This window comes from Vidua chalybeata, chromosome 4 (genome assembly GCF_026979565.1).
Source record: "Vidua chalybeata isolate OUT-0048 chromosome 4, bVidCha1 merged haplotype, whole genome shotgun sequence".
Classification (NCBI taxonomy): domain Eukaryota; kingdom Metazoa; phylum Chordata; class Aves; order Passeriformes; family Viduidae; genus Vidua; species Vidua chalybeata.
In genome coordinates, this window is record NC_071533.1 from 29,852,825 (window position 1) to 29,871,976 (window position 19,152).

Here is a 19,152-nt window from a genome sequence, read left to right on the forward strand (position 1 = left end):
CTGCAGAATCCTGCAAATCTCATTCTCAAAAGATTTTTTTAAAGGGACTATTTGTGTGAGAAGTTCTACCAGGTAGTGGCCAAAGCTTGAAATGTACAGATGAAATTCTGTTTCCAGGTGCATGTTTTAAATCTGATTTATGTGAACACAGGGGATAAATGACAGTCATGGCCTGCTGCATTTCAGACAAAATACAGAGTACTAAAATCACTTTTTTCTGAATCATTAATGGTTTCTTTCACTGGCAAAGCTTAAAGCATGAGCATTTGAAAAATAAAGTAGCTGGCATGAGATTTGTGTATGAAATGCTAAGAATTACTTGATTTTGTGGTGACATTGGGGGAATGTGCAAAACTAAGCTGAAAAACAGGTTAAATCAATATTAATTTTTTCAGCCAGAAGCAGATTTTCTTGTGCAAGCACTATTTACTGGTGTAACTTTACTTGATAAGGGAAAGATGAAATACAGACAATACCTGGGTGCTAGAGGACTTTCTTCTGTTAAATGACAGGCAGCATTCACTGGAGACCTATTTTTTCATATCTTAAGTACAGCTTTTCCCAGTATGTGTTCAGTCTATAACAAAAGAATTATACTGTTGGTGTGTCCAATTTGGAAACCATGCTTTTGATAAGAAATCCTCCTGCTTCTGATTATCTTCCCTGTTTTATTTGGGTCCCTGCCCCTAACATTTGGGGAGGGAGAGTGGGAGGCAAACACAGCTGTGTAAGCGGGGAAATGAACTTTCTTTTTGAAACACTGATGTTCTTTTTCATGCTGATGTTCTGCATGTTATGCTGCCAAATGTATGAATATGTTAATAGGTATTTGATTGTCTGGTCTTTCTACTCCGTTTTGTAAAAGCCAGATATTTTGGTTCCACTTCTTGTAAAGCCACCTTTAACTCAATAAAAGTAACATGGTTTGCTAATTGATCCCCTAAGGTTTATTCTTTGTGATTTTTGTCATTTAAATAGGAAAAAAAAATGTCTTTATGTAATGCATTTTATCTTACTATGGGGAAAGAAAATTTTTTTTTTAAGTATTAAAAAAGATGAAAAAGACATGCAAATATGATCAGTCCACAAATCATGCATTTTTGGGTCATGAACAAACATGATATGAGTATTAGAGCAATTTTTGTCATTGCAGTTTCCCCTTCCTCAGAAAAAAAGGAAACAAAAGAGCCTGCCATAAGTGTTTCCCATTGAATTAAATGTCAGTTACTGCTGTTGGGTATTTGAAGTGTGAATAACTTTATGCCGCTGTATTTGCTAACACCGAGGCTATACCCCAGGAACTTGTTATCAGGGAAGCCAGAACAGCTGATTTAGGATCCATAATCACTGTCATTATCCTAGAAACAGCCCCTTGCTCAGTGTAGGAAGTAAAACATACCCATATGGCTCATTACACAGCTCAGGAAGAGCAGCATGGGTTCTGACAGACTAGTGTGCCATTCATTCAAGTACAGGAAGAAGACCTAATGTAACATTAACAATAAAATGTTACACAGGTCATGCAAAGCATTCTGGAATTGAGAGAGCTTTGAGCATGATCAGTAGAGGGCTTGTTGTTTCTGTCTTGGAAAGCCTGAACTGCCCTCAAGCTAGATCTAAATTGTCTGAAATGGGTGACTAAAAAGGGGTAGAAATTGTTTAGGGAGAAGTTAGACTCCTCAGGAGTGTACCTGCAGAGAAGAAGCCCAGCTGGGCTTGCAGCTCAGAGAGAAGAGAAGCCAGGTTCTGCTGTGGGTGCGGGAGGTCTGGCAGAACTCAGTGCTGTGACAGTCACGCCTGCGCCTCCCGGCACTTCAGCCTGCTAGAAATGCTGATGGAGAGGAGTTCCTTCTGGGCCACCCTGCCGGGGACTCTGCTTGCCAGGTTTTCCTAAACTATTTTAGCAGGCAGTTTACTTTTTTTCTATGGTTGCTTCCATCCTTTTCCTCCTGTCTTCTCTTCACATTTTATTCTATTATTGGCTATAATCTGTATCTCCAGCTGAAAAGAACCTACATTTTTCTCTCCCTGTGCCTTGTTCTAGGACAGGAGGCGTTCCAAGCCTGCTGCCATCTCTTTAACCTGCGATTTTAATTCTAACAGTTAGTAGACTTTTTTCTTAGCCTTTTATTTCATGCTTTGTATGCCAGATTATGAAGAATCCTCAGTCCTAGAAACATGATTCTTACTACTCGTTCTGCCTAGAATGACATTTTTATTGCATTTATTATTTGGATGTGCTTCATGTATCCTTCACCGTACTGTTGCTGGTTATCAGTGGCTATCAGTTGCCTCTTCTTTGCTCTGTTTCTTTTATCATGAGGATTTTCATTGTGCCTACCTCATCCCTACTGTTGATGCAGAATTTGAGCATTCCCTTCTCAGGGGGCTGGCTGGTTCTGGAGCTTCCTTCTTGGGGTCTTCCTGAAGTCAAAATCTATGATATTTTTGCCAATACCAGCACCGACAAGGGAAAAAAATTGTTAGGTAAATAATTCTCAAACTCTGTGATGCAGCCATTTGACTGGCTGGTGCAGTTCCAGTTTGAGCATTTTGCCAGTGGTACTGTAGATGTAACAAATCCGATGTTTGTTAGCACTGGCTGAACCTATTGGCTCAAGAATGTTTTTATCATCGGTTTTCTTTAAAACCAGACAGCCCCGTAACTTTCAGTCTAGAGGCAGCATGCCTTTCCAGAATGCTCAGGCAGAGGTATTGTCGATGTTGCTGACTGTTTCCCTTGCTGTCATCAGTGATAAACCATATTAGAAGTTTCATTCTTTCTTGTTTTGGTTTTATATGGAAGTATGAATTCCTGCATAAGGATAAAACACGAGTGGATTAGTCAATGATTTTGTTATTTCATGGAGTTTATAAGCCATTTTTCTTCTTTTCTTATTTTCCCCACTCTGCTCCAGCACTGTGCAGGGTAGAAGGGAACAGGACCCATATGTCAGTGGTCTAGGATGGCCAGTGAAGGCTCCAACATCCCAAGTCCTGTGGTCCGTCAGATTGACAAGCAGTTTCTGATTTGCAGCATATGCCTGGACCGTTACAAGAACCCCAAAGTACTTCCCTGCCTGCACACTTTCTGTGAGAGGTAAGTCCTTTCCTCATGCTGGTAACTCCAGATTTGTGTCCTGCTGCAAGCAGAGGACAAGGCATCCTTTAGTGGACAGGGACTTTTCCCTCTACTTGTAAATGTGGTGTTAAGGCATGATAAAGTCTGGGAAGGCTGGAGAGGCAGGGATGTAGAAAAACACATTTGTGACAGGCAGGAAGAAGAGACAGCAGTGGCATATTTGGAATACATTCCCTTTATGCATGAGTAAACAAAAAGTAAATCTAATTAAACTAATGAATACGGTTACTACAGTGTGAAAGGTGATGATAGCCAGAATTTGGACCTCAAGTTAATGGTGTCAAATTTATTCTGGTTATCATATAATTAGAAACAATTTTAAAAATTCTTTGTTGATTTACTAAGCCGATAAGTAATTATCCCATCCTTTAATGTCCAAGAGTTAGGCATGATACATGCATTATTAATAACCTGAGATTAAATGTCTTCATTCTTCTGCAGTTTGGTTGACTGAAGTGGGAAACTCTCTGGAAAGAGATGTGATAAACCAGCAACTTGCCTTTTACTGTATTCGGCTGAATGAACTGAATATGCATAATGAGACTTTAATGTTGCATTATCCATCAAATTGTGGAGAAAATACAGCACCTGCATAAAAGTTAGCTGAAGAATTAGTGGTTAGAGTTCTTAGTCTGATGATGGGATGCAACTCTGGATTGTATATTGAATGGCAGGAGAATGTTTATAAATGGTATGTGGTGTGAACACTTATTTAATTTAGGAGATTTCCACCTCTTAGCAAGAATTGTGGTGTGAATCTCTACCTATGCACAGGGTGAAAGAAAAATTGTGGATCTCTGCCTGTGTCAGATGAACTGGTCTTTTGTAGAACAACAGGAAATCCCAGCATTCAAAAAGACAGCACTGAACCTCTTACTGAAGTCAGTGAGACAAAATTTTCACCATCATGTGTTATGTTTCCTGACTTCTGTTCATGTATAAAACCTAAGGTTAGCTTCTGGTTTTCACTGGAATCCTCTTAGGCTGATCTGGTTATGGAGAGAAGATGGAAGAGCTCTTCCAGTGAAGTGCTGATGTGCAAAGCCTAAGCTCTCCTATCACAGAGCCCTTACTGGGGGGTCAGGAGGAGGGCTGCTAGGGGAAGATGATGAGTGGTGCAACCAAAACCCTTTTAAAAGGACAAGAGCTGTGGAGCTGTGTGAGGTCAAACTTTCTCAGTTGGCCTCCTATGAGGAATTCGGTGTAGTACTGCTCCCTCCCTTTAAAAACTGCATTCTGCAAAGTTTCTTCTTACAGGATCATACTTACTATGGGATATTGCATGTAATTGTATGTTGCATGCCCAGCCAGGTGTTAACTTCATTTCCAAGGCCAAAAGTGGCCTTAAGTCTCACCTAGGCCAGCCTGCTGCATATTGTGCATATTGTTGATTGCTGAACTTTTGTGTCAGGTTTATACTCTGTGAAATTTATTTTTTCTGAAAAACACCAACACCGCCGTCCCAATCAAATACAAACAAAACTTTCCTCCAAAACTCCCCTTAACATAAACTGTGATAACCTGGCAGGTAGTTCCCCATGTTGTAAAAAAAGCTCTGTTGATTTTGGATAGCTGCCAAATAACTTCCCAAATTGAAATAGATGAAAAAATTTCCTATGGTTTTATTTGGACCATGTTTTACCTCTGAAACACTAAACCCACAAACACAAGTTATTAAAGGAGATTCTGTTGGAAAGACAAGGGTCAAGCACCGGTTAGTCAGTTAAAGGCACAGGCTCAAATATTTGATGCAACTTCATGTCTGTCAGACTTTTATCAGATAAATTCAAAAATTTTACTGCATAAAACGTCCTGTGAGCAGGATGCAGTAGGTGTCTGAAATCATGATCAACTGCATGAATATCTCAAAAAAAGGCATGTAACTCTTTTAATGATGTCTGCTTATTGAACCTTTTTTTTTCATGTGGCAGAGTCAAAAAAGATTTAGAAGAAAAATTATTCCCCATAATCACTTTTGCTTCAGAAGCTTGTTTGATGTGCTTTTATAAGTAGGGGTAGTACTATTTCAAACTAGCTCTTTAACTGATGAAAGGGGTTTTTTTCCCCTCTTTGATGATACTTTCCCTTTCTTTCTCCTTCCACCTTCCTTCCCCATAGGTGTTTACAGAATTACATTCCAGCCCATAGCTTAACCCTTTCTTGCCCCGTGTGCCGCCAGACCTCCATTCTGCCAGAGAAAGGGGTTTCTGCACTCCAGAACAACTTCTTTATTACCAACCTGATGGATGTCCTGCAGCGAACGCCGGACAACAGCATTGAGGAGTCCTCCATCTTGGAGACTGTCACTGCTGTTGCTGCAGGCAAACCACTCTCCTGCCCCAATCATGATGGAAATGTAAGTGAGATGGCCTCCTGTGCTTTGTGCAGGTATTGATATGTGCTGACTTGTCTGGGTTTCATGGATGTCTTTTTCTAAAGAGAGAGCAGGGGAAGTGGAATCACACTGTTTCTTTGATTTTATAATAAATCAGCAAAAGACAAGTGATTCTTGAAATTAACTCAAATGCTTTTAGTGGAGCATCTTGAAGTAGTCAGGATGTTATTTTATCTTACCAGTCATCTTACCAATCATCTTGCCAATCATCATGATGATGTCTTTTGGCACATTTGGTCAGAATTATTGTCCTGCAAGTACTAAACTTTGTGCCTTTACTTCTTTGGGTTGGGTTTCCTTAGCCCTCGTACTTGTAGCAACAACTGTTGCTGTGGGTACCTGTATATTTGTTTGGCAATATGTGACAAGGACCTTATGAGTTTTACCGACCCTGCACACTGGGGCAGTACCAAAAGGTAAGTGAACATATTAACATAGAGCCAAATAAAGGTGAGCCCTCGCTTAGGATGCTTTGTATCAGCACAGGCTAGAAACAGAGTGCTTCTGTTTATCTGCAGTGTTTTGTGGATCTCTCATATCAGTTCCTGGAGGCTGCTTTGTTTTTTCCCTCCACCTACTCTTTTTACCTTGCATGTCCTCACACACATCCTCAAATCATATCAGTATATTCATTGGCAAGTACCCCCAACTGAGTTAATATTCACAGATTACTGCAAGAACAGCTCTAACTCTGCTTACTTCACAATTTTCAGTGTTAACCTGTGTAACTTCATGATAGGCATATGAGCTCCTGACTCATAGCTAAGCTTATGCAAACATTTAAGTAGAGACTGCGAAACTCAGCAATGCTGTATTGTAAACTGAATGTTGTGCTTCTATGCAAGCCAAGAAACACATGTCAGTAGTTTAGGACAACTTTCTGGGGACTGTTTTATTTGATACTCAGTGTAGGTACATTGATTGTATAGGAGTAATTCAGCTGATAGATAATGATTACTGTAATAGAGGAATAGCTCAGTTCCTTCCTTCTCTGTTGGAATTAGGTGGACTGGTCTCACGTTGGACTCTCTGATTAATGAATAACTGGTATAATGTTTTTTAATGTGTACTATACTTATGTGTATGTAGTGGTTACTGATTAGTGCATTCCTAGTTTTTGTTTGCATTTTATTTGCTCTCTTTAAAATGAATCATAGTTGTTTTCTGACATAGCCATTCTGATAGGAGCCATTTGATTGCGAAATGCAGAAAAAGGTCAAAATTAAGGTGTTATTTGTTTTATATTTAAAATTATGAGCTGATTATTCTTTGGGTGTGTTTAAAAAAACCTGTCTTGTCTACAATCAAAAACATGCCACCTTATGCCTCTCTGAGAACTCATTTATAGGGAAAGGTGCATTTGTAAGTCCTCTAAACTAACTTGGCTTGCCTTGAAACACAGCATGCCATTTAGGATGCTGAGTAAGTGTGTGATGGGAACATCCTCTCGCTTCAGTAAGTATCTGGGAGGGTTGGGGATAGCCTGAGGGTGACTCAAATTTAAACCTTTGTGAAGCTAAGAAATGAAAATCTAAGTGCACACATTAGTCCTTGTGATGGGAGGAACTGAGGTAAGATTTGGGGAGAGCTGCTTGAGGCTGGCCAGGTGGGTCTGGCTGCAAGGGTGCACAGGGCCTCACTGAGGAAATGGGATTATGCTGGCTTCATAGGTTCAGGACACAAGAGCACTGTGTGGCAAGTAGGTTAGATATTTGGAAATGTCTAAAACATCTTCATCCAGAATGTCTTCCCAGGGCAGTGATCACAGCATCAAGCCTGCCAGAGTTCAAGAAGCATTTGGACAATGCTTTTAGGCACCTCAAGTCAGTTGTGACTCTTGGGGTGGTCCTTGGCAGGGCCAGGAAATGGACTTCGATGATCCTTGTAGTATCCTTCCAGCTCAGGGTATTCTATGATTCTAAGTGCCTGGCAGCTGGAAACTTTACTGGGAGCTTCAGGAAGTGAAAAAGGATTGAGCTGGCAGCTGGAGGAGAATGCCTTTACAAAACCAGCAGTCATTCTGCACTAAATCCACCCTCCATTAATTTTTACATATTGCTTTGGGTAGGGTCAGACACATTATATTTTTACTATTTGCATCAAATAGATTTCTTTTAAATATTACCAGTTTTTCTTCATATTAGCTTGGAAATAAGTTTCTGATTAAACAAGTTTTTTTCAATTATTTCAGCCATCCGGCTCTTAAACCTCTCTGATTGAAATGAGATAGAAACTGGTGCAGAGATACTTCCTCATTTGCTTGCCTGTCTGCTTGTAACTTAGCTTCCTCAGTCCATGCAGATTAGATACTTTCCCTTTCCAGTTGGTCCCCTATTCCAATCACTCATATTTTCAATATGTGTGTATGTTTACTTTATTCCTTCCGTGCACATCCTCCCATCCTATGTTGTGGCATCTTTGTTCTGTGTGATCTTATGAAGAATGAAACTTAGTTTGTCGTATCTTAATACAAAAGATGGTTACCTGTGCCTGAACTATAAAAAAATGCTTTCTCATTTTGACCCAACATGGAGCACAAGTGTATGTTCTTGTTAATTCAGGATAATAGGGCACATATGGAACGTCTGAACTTACTAGGAGATTCTTATCTTCTGCCTACACATTAAAATAAAATTGGCTTTATTCTCAGCTGTGAAACACCTGTAGCTCTTGTGTATAAAAGCATTCTGGACTTGAAACATTGATCTACAATCATTAAGGGGCAGGTATAGAAGCCAGGGCAGGGAAAACGGATGAAATTCTAACTCCATTGTATGTAATGAGTGGTGTAGCCTCTGAAATGTCTGTACTTGGGTTTTGTTTGAATTTGAACTGAAAACCAGCTCAGAGGGGAGGATCCATGTTTTCACAATGTAGAAGGTGGGCAATGTATTTTCTGCCTCTAGAGTGTAACAAGAGAGGATACACAGTATTAAATTCAACGCTTTTAACAAGAGAGATTGCCTTAACTCTGACTACCTTTTTCTCAAAAGATAATAGCATTGCTTGGCAACTTGACAGGCATAAGATCTTGCTTACAAAAACACTTCCTGAACTTTTGGAGCTGTTGCTTATTGCCTGTATGCTTCTCCTAGAAAAAAAAAAAAAAAAAAAACTCTCCTTGATATTCTGATGAAATTACTTCATATCTTACCTTTTAAACCCTTGTTTTTTCTCCTCATCTCTGTACTTCCCACCATGTCACTTACTCATGTATCCCATTAAAGTGTAATCTGTGGGTAAGGCAAAAGCTGTGACTAGGGAGGGAGAAAAACCCACATTGTAAATTTCATCAGGTATCTCAGAGGTACCCTCAGGTAATTCAAACTTATATTCTTCAGAAAACCAAAGCATACAAAGCTAAGGTGCACTCGAGCCCTGGGACAGAGGAATTAAGCATGTGTGGACGTGAGGAAGGTGGGTGGCAAAGAGCTGACTCATCGTTTTTCTGTAGACTGCTCTTTTAATTCAAACAGATAGTAAGCAGAGGATGAGCAATGTGATTTTTCAAACGTGATTTTAGAGAAGAGGGACTTGTGATTGGTGAGAGCTTTTTCCTCAAGACCTGAACTTTGAAGGGCTGGAATTAGTGTGTCTTAGCTTTGTGAAATCTAGTTCAGAAGTACTTGCATCCTTGATTATGCAGTTTTAAAAGTTTCTGTAAATTCAGTTTAATTACAGTAGTGAGATGTGCATGGGTCTCCAGTTACATCATTGTGCTGAAATATGCTGGTTGGGTTTAAGGTGGGAATCACTGGATGGGATTTCAGAACCAGTGGATATAAATTCACATGTCATTACAGCTGATGGGAGTGTTCTCCTTGAATTTGGTGGAAATACAGCTGAAGCCAGGGCTGGATGCTACAGTGTATCCTACCCAAGAGCTGTCTTGTATTTGCAAGGTAGAGGCAAATGTCATTTTCTGAGATGTTTTGTAAGGCAAACCTGTCACAATGAAAAATTTTCTGGGAGTGTCACAAAATGTGATGCCCACATTGGGTATGGAAGGGAGAGATAAAAAGCCAGTGATGGTTGTCTGTCTGTAGTTAGAAATCAGTCTTGCCTGATTAAGAGATGCTAGGAAAAAAATCTTAAGAAATCAGCCTGTCTGGACAGTTGAAGCCTGAATTGTATTATTAGGTTTTCCTTCTCCTTCATCTATGCATAATACAAAAACTATAGTGGGAAATAAAAGCTGCTTCTCTCAAAACATTTTGAATTTGAGTCAAAGACAACTATTTCTATATAGAGATACACATTAGGTCTTTGTGATGTGTTTGCTATTATCATTTGTGCTTCTGTGTTTGCCTGATGCTTGAATGAAGAGGAAGAAAGTTGTTTAGGCTGAACAACCTTTATGCCAATGAGATGCTTCCTTTCTTATATATGTGGCTGCAAATATAATGATGTTTATTATGGGGTGGTCAGTAGAAAACAGAAATACTAAATTATTCTAATCACTGTATCCAAAGATAAAAATACCAAACAAATAAAGGGCTTGTTGAAACATCTTGAACCTAAGCATTAAATTATTAGGAGGCAGAAAGATGAATTTTGGACACTCATGCAAAAGAAATTAATTAATTTTTGGCCATATAAGAAGATTTCAGAGTTTCCTATTAAAATATTCTTCCTTTTGGATGCTTCTGATTGCAGACGTTTGAAGCTTTTGAAAATAACTTAAATCCTAAACTCTGTTTAACTGATTTCCTCTGTGCACTGTAAGAATGCATCACATCACAGTGCCTACCAAAGTAACTATCAGGCCTTGGAGGATCTACTACAATGAGACTGGTAAATTCACAGTGACTGGAATAGTCATGAGGGTTGACATTGTTTTGAAGGTCTACTATTTTTTTTCCTGTTGCTGATCTATTTGATGTTACACAGGTTATTTGGATCAATTTTTAAATTTTCTCAGCTTACATGAGTGGCTGACAAATTACTAAATTCTCACTGCATGTGAATCCCATATCTTGTGAATTGAGATAAGAGGGAAGAATGGGAATAAGACGGAAAGGACCTTATCAGAGGAAAATCTCTGTTAATGCTAACAGCCATGTGCAAATCATGGTTCTTGCTTCCCCCTCCTTAATTCTCAAGATGCATCAGAGCAGCCAGCTATTTTGCACGGTGCTGTTACAAATCTCTCTGCTCACCTTAAAACAGCTGGTTCTACCCAACCATCTCATCAACCAACAACTCCAGCACAACCATCTTTGTGCAAGATGTCTGAGTGCCAAAAGCATCGGCTGAATTATTCAAGATTCTGATGCTGTGCTCTGAATGCAAAAGAGCTGCCAATGTCTTGCTTTGAAAGATATACTAAAACCTCCTTATATCCTTTTTAATAAGCCTAAAATGCTTTGTGCCCAAGGACTTCCTAGCTCTCATGTCATGAGACTTTCAAAGAAAGTCTCATGCCAAATTTGCATATGTGTGCATTATTTTGACTAACATGTGATTTTGGGCACAGGACTTCTCTGTTTCTTTCCCTTCATTAATATATTTAGAATTTGAGTTATCTATTACATGTAAAGATCTATTTTTATCTCTAAAGAGCATCTTGCTGGGTACTTAACAGGTTGAAACAATCGCCTCCTCTTTCAAGTGTAGATCATCACTCCAATTACAATCTCAGATATGAGATTTTAATGGTTTTAAGGGATTAGTAATGGGATATGGAGATTTTTCCCTGCAGCATGTTGATTCATTTAGGGTGCTTTCCTCTAGCAAATAAACTTGCTGTTTGATGATTTCCATTGAGTTTGTGTTTCAAGAGTGGCCCTGTTATGAAAAACAGCCACAAGACAGCGTAAAGAAAGTTTACGCTTTCTTTAGCAGACCCTATGGGAAGAATAAGGATTGAGTTAGCGAGAGTAGTTGAATGCCAGTTTTTTTTTGTTTCATGGAGTAAGAGAAACACCAAAACTTACTATTGCACAGTATAAAGATGATGTTAAGACCAGCAGTTATGTCCAGTGTTCTTCACAGGCTGCTGTTCTGACACTTTATGATAAATAAAATGCTTTTAAATGAGCATTTTGATATAAAATATGTAAGAATAATGGCCATCTTTTAGGCAGTAAATTATTGGTGCATAAGAAAACAGAAGCTTTGTCTCAGAGCTTGGCTAATAAATGAGTTCAAGACTCAGTAAGTTGTGCCTTATGTTACTGCTGCCATGTTTGAGTGCAGAGTTGTGCACTTTTCCAGGTGATGGAGTTTTACTGCCAGTCCTGTGAGACAGCCATGTGCCGGGAGTGCACAGAGGGAGAACATGCAGAGCATCCCACGGTACCGCTCAAGGATGTGGTGGAGCAACACAAGGCTTCCCTCCAGGTTCAATTGGATGCTGTCAACAAAAGGTATGGAGACTCCACTGACTATTTTCCATTTTCAATTTTATTACTAGCTTCCTGTGCTGACTGGCGTAGACGTTTTAATGTGCTGGTTCTGTGGGTATTTACCTAGGAAATGGGGATAGTGAGGACAAAAAATAAGGACAAAAAAATCCATTGAGTGGGATGTACTGAGGGGTTAGCAAAAAGAGCAAAGGATTCCTATCTGTCTTTAACAAAACAGAGGCCGTTAGAAATGCAAATGTTGTGCAAAGAAGGTGCATAAAATGCGAAGGAGGAAACTACTGTCCAGTCATGGACAGTATTAATGTCCAATTTAATAGCTAAATAAATTATGCTGGTTGTTAAAAAGACTGGTACAAACACTACAGTGCAAAATGGCTTAAAAAAAAAAGGATAAGTGGGATAAATCTGGTTATATCTTCTTGAGTAGATATATAGCGTAAAGGACAGAGGATCCAAGGCCTCATTGTTGGCAATGCTTAAAGTCTAATGGATTTGCACAGGGGAGGACTGTGGCTTAGCCTTATTTTATCAGACCAGACCCACTGTGTGGTTACAAAAGGAATGAACTTACTTCTGGGAAATTACCACATTTAAAGACAGCCTGCTGATGAGAGGTTTTAATCAAAAGATACCAGGGCAGGGGCCAGTGTTTAACGACTTTTGAAACAGCAATCTTTGTAATTCAATTCCTCCCTCAGGCTTCCAGAGATTGACTCAGCACTTCATTTTATATCTGAAATCATACACCAGTTAACCAACCAAAAGGCTAGCATCGTAGATGACATTCATTCCACTTTTGATGAACTCCAGAAGACTTTAAATGTGCGAAAGAGCGTGCTGCTCATGGAGCTGGAAGTGAATTATGGCCTTAAACACAAAGTAAGATGCATGTTTTGTTTCAATGCAAAGCTGTTAATTTAATCAGCCAGTTTTTACAAATTATGCAGGACGCCAGTTTGACAAATCATGTCTGAGATCCAGAGAAATTTGTTTTCCTGAAATCAGGTGCTGCAGAACCTCATTTGTGGGTGCCCAGCCTTATAAGATGAGCATGAAGATACAGGCCAAACAATTTATCCTGAAGAACTAAGTAAGGCTGCCTGTTTTGCTTCAAAGCACTGTTTTTCTTTCCAGTGCTTGGTAAGCTATTTCATGTTAGATGTCACCTGTTGGAATACAAAAAGTTTGGAGGGACATCTCACTTTCTTAGGGGAATGAGGAGAGTAACAAATTGCAGAGCTGTATTCACTCTTTTACTTTCTATCTGAATGGTTTTCCCTCTATATTGTAGATGAAGCTTCAGAGGAAGAAAACAGAAACCTGTACTTTTACAAACCAAAGCCTGTAGCCTGGTGGGTAGAGATTTTGTTGAGGATTATTAGGTCTGAATCAGGATAATGAAAGAATTTAGTCCTTTTTTTCCTGTGCATCAGTTCTCTGCTTTATAAAGAAAGATTTCTCCATGAAAGTTGCCTTTAAAAGAAAATCCCATCAATAATTGGAGATTCAAGAGTGCCATTACTGAACGGCTTGAGCATCTCCAGATGTCTGAAGTGGAGGAATACTACATTTCTGGATGTCAAATAGCCTTGAAAACATCAGTAGATGTTTTTAGATCATTAGAAAGGTGCTGAACTGCAGAGCCTGTGGAAATGGAGGAATTCTAACATGCACAAGATACATACTTTTAGGAACATTGGGAGCCCAAAACCATTGGGGCACACAATTTAGTAATCTCCAGAGCTAAGCAGCAGCTTACAGAAGTTTGAGCATCAATAATGTTGACTAAGATCCCAGGTTCATCTAAATGTATTCATGATGTCACAATGTATTCAAGATGTTGCACTTACTTCCATAGTAAGCAAATATATTCTCTATGTGTACAAGTCTACACAAAATAGAATATGATGTTAAATTATCTTATTTTTGTTTAAAGAGATTTAAAATAATTTAATAACTGTGAGCATTAGAGAATCAAATTTTTATGAACTTGTACATAAGCAGTAAAAGAGGCATCTACCCTGTTTGTATAAAAAAACCCCAACTGAAATTGGATTTTACTTTTGAATGCCCAGTAGTCCTGCAAATACAATCATTCTGATCATATATTTTAAAAAATAATAAAAAAAAAAAAAAATAAAGGGCTATCCTTTACTAAGTAAAACCTGGCAGTTGTTTGTTGTCCGGTGGATTGAAATAGTGTAAGATGTAAAATACTCTACGTGCATTTTAAATATTATTTATATTAGGATTTAATATTTTCCATTTTTATAATGAAAGAAAACTGTCTTAAGAAAGTATTGATTTAAAAACATAGCTGCAAATTGTCTTCCTTTTAGTTTGTGGGCTGTTATCTGAAGCATATAGGGTTTTGTCATCCTGGGACCTTATTGGCTATGCTCTCTTTTAACTACTTATGTCTTTGAATGAAGACAAACAGATTAAAAATGCCTTGTATTGCATCCTGAGAAGTTTGTGTGCCTAGAAAAGCAGATGACTTGAAATTTCAGTGTAGTCTTGAAATTTGTTCATTCTGTTTTAATTGCAAAATATTTTGTGTTGCTATCCCTTTCCTATAGCAGTAACACATGAGCCTGGATTTTCTGCAGTGGATGAAAAGCTTAAAGCTTTGGAAAATTCAGAAAAAAAATGCCTTTAGAATTCAGTGTCATTACATAGTGTATCTCAGCAAGGGAGGAGTATTTCATAGCAATAAATACACCTAGTCTTTAAGTTTACATCAATTGAAATGTTTCAAAAATACTTACTTTACAGTGATGGTTAACAAAACAACTTCTCTAATCCAGTCATGTCTGTGCCATAGTTCTTCTATGTAGGAAAAACATACCAACTGTGTGACTGAGTACATTCATTTGGGGATTTTATCAGTGGAGATTGTTGGGGGCAGCTGCAATGTTTTCTTGACTGTCATGAATGTCTCTGCTAGGTTGTTGTAATTCAGGGATCCTTTTTTCCAGTTCATTGCAAATTAAAAAAAAAAAAAAAAAAAAAAAAAAGGTTAGCCCTGTTCCTAGCCCACACCTAGCAATTTTGAGTTCAATACTGTTTTAAGGATTTTACACTGAGGGCCAGAACTGACCCATAATAGACCTATAATAGAAGCTCTTTCATAGTCTTAAGTATGTAGTGGCTACTTGCTGCTCACCAACATTTCTGGCTACTCGATCCAGCTCTTTCCACTACCCACAACCCATTCTGTATATTTTGCTTTCCTGCCTGCTGAAAGTGAGAAATCAATTCACCTTCTGCTAGGGAGATTTTTTTCTTTCTTCATTTATTTAATTCAGGAATCCCACTTTTCCTCAGGATGGATGTGCATCCAGGTATTGAGGCCTTCATCTCCACAGAGGAGTAACCCACAGATTCCCTTGGCTCTCAAGAAATGGTATCAAGAAGTTTCTTGCAGCCTGTTTTATTAATGGACCTCATGACTGCAAAATATCTCTGCATCTGTGAACACAACTCAGTTCCAGGAACTGTCTCATTAACTGTGACTGCTGAGAGTTAGATGGAGCAGGGTTCAAACTTCTACATTTGTTGTTGGGCTTTTGCTCAAAAAAACCCAAACAACAACAAAAAACCCAAAACAAAACAGAAAAAAACCAAAAAACACAAACCCAAACAAGACAAAACAGATGGGGCAATAATTCAATCTGGTGTGACTGTGGGTCTGTAAAGTCTTGAATGCCCAAACCAGGGTATTTTTTTGTGTTGCAGTATTGTATTCCAAGTACAGGTTGGCGATCAGTGTGCTACTTCTAAAATGAAGGTTTAAATTAAACTCTAGAATAAGACCTTATAAATTTGGTTCCTACAAAGACCTTTAGATGCTACATCTTCTTGGGATAGGTCTTGTAACATTATGCTAATCTGGTGTTTGGTAATGCACACAGGTCCTCCAGACACAGCTGGATACCTTACTAGAAGGACAGGAAAGCATTAAAAGCTGCAGCAACTTTACAGCCCAAGCCCTCAACCATGGCACTGAAACCGAAGTGCTGCTGGTGAAGAAGCAGATGAGTGACAAGCTGAACGAACTGGCTGAGCGGGACTTCCCGCTGCAGCCCCGAGAAAACGATCAGTTGGACTTTATAGTGGAAACAGAAGGCCTGAAGAAGTCCATTCACAACCTGGGGACTATTTTAACTACCAATGCTGTTGCCTCTGAAACAGTTGCCACCGGTGAGGGACTGAGGCAGACGGTGATTGGACAGCCCATGTCCGTTACCATCACGACCAAGGACAAAGATGGGGAGCTCTGTAAATCTGGGAATGCTTACCTCACTGCTGAACTGAGCACGCCTGATGGGAGTGTAGCGGACGGAGAAATACTTGACAACAAAAACGGCACTTACGAATTTTTGTATACTGTTCAGAAAGAAGGGGACTTTACTTTGTCACTGAGACTTTATGATCAACATATCAAGGGCAGCCCGTTCAAACTCAAAGTGGTCAGGTCAGCAGATGTGTCTCCTACCACTGAAGGGGTTAAGAGACGTGTTAAATCTCCAGGCAGTGGTCATGTGAAGCAGAAAGCTGTGAAAAGACCTGCGAGCATGTACAGCACTGGCAAAAGAAAAGAGAATCCCATTGAAGATGATTTGATCTTCAGAATAGGTAGGTGACTTGGCTGCCTGTTGACATACTTAAAAACAGTTCAGGGAAACTGAATGAAAAAGTTTAGTTATTGTAAAGCTAAAGCTGCAAGTAGAGCAACTTGATAATACCATAAAGCCTCTTGACTTTTGTTTATATGTACATTTTGGAAGTACACACTTCAAAAATAGTTTGCAGCAAATATTTAATTGGGATTTCAGTTGAAAAATGGATACATTTGATTTGTGATATTTTAAAAATCATTAATATTCATATTGCAAAGCTTTTGGTGTGGATTAAAGTAATTTCAGCTCATAACTTCTGCTTCTGTATCCCTTGCTTCTAGTGAGCAGTTTCTGGCTTAGCTACTAGTGGTATGGTTTGGCTTTTGTTGGTAGTGGTGTTGTTTGTTAGGTGGTTTTGTTTAAACTACTCCCTCCAACACATCATAAACTCTGGAAGTTTTAAATGTTTTCCTGGAAGTGCAGAGCCTTTTAGTTCTGTTGTGATGCAACCATGACCATGTACTTTATTTTTGAGTTCTACCTTCTCCCCTTCTTCACCACTCAAAACAGGAAGATGTATTTCATTAGAACAAGAGCTATGCATGTTTCAGAGTTTTTGCTCCATGAAATCTCTTGGAATGTCCACATTTGGGATATATGGTTCACTATTTTATAGGAAAAACAGAGCTGAGAGTAATATTTTGTGTTCAGTTTTCAGCCACTCATTTCACAGAATGACCCTACGTAGAGGTGTTCCTCTGGGCTTCTTTGGGCTTATGTATGCATTGTCTGAAAGGTCACAGCTATGATGCTCTAGGGTTTTACACTCTTCCAAAATATGCAAAATTATTGAGGCAGGTAAAACTTCTGACATTTTCACAATGATTGCTTTCATGGAGTTATTTTACTTCTAGTTTCAGCTCACTTCAAAAAGTTACGGTTTGGTTCATTTGTTGATGAGGTAATGTAAAGTTTATCACTGTTCTCCAGCACTACTGTGTATCTCTGTTTTGAACCCATTGTTGAATTCCTCTAACAGCCCTGGCCAAATCTGGATCTGTATTTTAAACTGGGCAAGAAAAATCTTCTATTTGGCCTGCCAGAAGCTTGTACAGCTGTGTTGGAGAATCACACTGTAATATTCCTCTGGGCATCCAAGTCTGTGGAGTGTGCTGTTGTATGTATGCTGATGTATGGTGCTTCAATGCACAAGTAAATTGATCAGCTGCTAGCAGGGGATTGTTCTGCTAGTGTTAACAAGAGATAGCATTAATATAACATTAGTGCATTTTGTTCATGGGGATGTGTGCATTGTATCTTCTGCCAATGCTGTGTTATTTGTGGCTTTTAAAATGGCATGTGGTTCTCTTCAGACATTCCAAGGTCAAATTATTGACTACACATTCGTACATTTGTGTGATTCATTATTTACAAGAGCAGAGTATTTTCTGCATTCTCTTTTTCTCTCTCAACAATTTATATCCTCAACTTACTATTCTTTTTAACCAGGTGTAATCTCTAAGAGTGTGTACATGCACATCTGTGTAGCATGTCCTTAAGTCTATACAAATGCAAACAAAAATGTTATGATAATCTAGAAAATAATTGTTGCCCAATGATTTTGCTACCACTCCAACTACAACTGGTAGGAAGCACTAAAGTGAGAGGGAAGTCTTTCTTTCATTACCCTGCTTTTGTGCCTTAGACCCATGCTGAGCAGAAGTGAGGGGCGTTCACAGTGTGAGCCACTTCCCCCTTCCCTGGAAAGTCTCTTCCGTGCCCTTCAAAGAAGGGTTAAGAGGCATGGTTGTCATCAGCTGCTCTGTCCAGGACCCCATCTTGTGTTCTAGCTCTGCCAGGCTGTGCTGTGTGCCTTAGTAGTTTTCCCCTTTTGGCACTTTTCCTGACTGGGTTCTTTGACACCATTTAGTAGTAGTAGTGCTATTTCCCACTTTAACTGCTTTTTTTCTCTTCATTTACTTATATTTGGAATTGGCATCAGATACAGCCAGATGGAGAGTTGGCCCTCTGCTAGAAAGTTCAATTTTCCAATATTCCTTTTCCTCAGACTGTTTAGTTGTCTGTTCAGTCATGTAACTGAGCATCTAAGTTTAGCTGGTACATTAATGTGTAAAAAAAAAAAAATTGCCTTTAACAGAACTTCTGTCAGCCCCCTTACTAGGTGTGAATGTCATCTTCTGGTCTGTTATAAATGCTGAAAGCAAATAGAAGCCTTACTGTGAATTTACTTCACATAAAAAAAATCACAAACAAGGTCTGTGTAATCATAGCTTTAATGCAGTTAAAAAGCAGACTTAGAGGGAGCAAAGGGATTCTTGATCAGGTGTTTCACAGAATAACAAAAGAAATGAGGTTGGAAAGGACCATACTGGGTCATCTGGTCGAGCCTTCCTGCTGTAGAAATAGGAATGCCTAGTAATAGGAACATAGACTTTCCTTTTCTCATTTATTAGCTCCAATCTCTCTGATGCTCATTGTGAACTCTATGGGGTTGTGATAGTCAGTGTGGCATTTTGCCAGGCCTACATTGCATTGCAGTCATACCTGTATTGGACAGGGAGGGAAGAACTCTTGATGCCACATTGCTGGCAAAGCTCCCAGTAT

The 19,152-nt window shown here is 39.0% G+C and overlaps 1 protein-coding gene across 2 annotated transcripts in view; it reads left to right on the forward strand.

The window, feature by feature from the left end:
* The window catches only part of TRIM2 (tripartite motif containing 2), a 60,316-nt gene that overhangs the window by 19,028 nt on the left and 22,136 nt on the right, over positions 1-19,152 (forward strand). For both annotated transcript variants that reach the window (XM_053940733.1, XM_053940735.1), the window contains exons 2-6: positions 2,919-3,100; positions 5,261-5,498; positions 11,754-11,905; positions 12,604-12,784; positions 15,820-16,543. In XM_053940733.1, coding sequence (XP_053796708.1) covers positions 2,967-3,100; positions 5,261-5,498; positions 11,754-11,905; positions 12,604-12,784; positions 15,820-16,543 — 1,429 coding nt within the window. In that variant the 5' untranslated portion in view covers positions 2,919-2,966. The remainder of the gene's footprint in view (positions 1-2,918; positions 3,101-5,260; positions 5,499-11,753; positions 11,906-12,603; positions 12,785-15,819; positions 16,544-19,152) is intronic.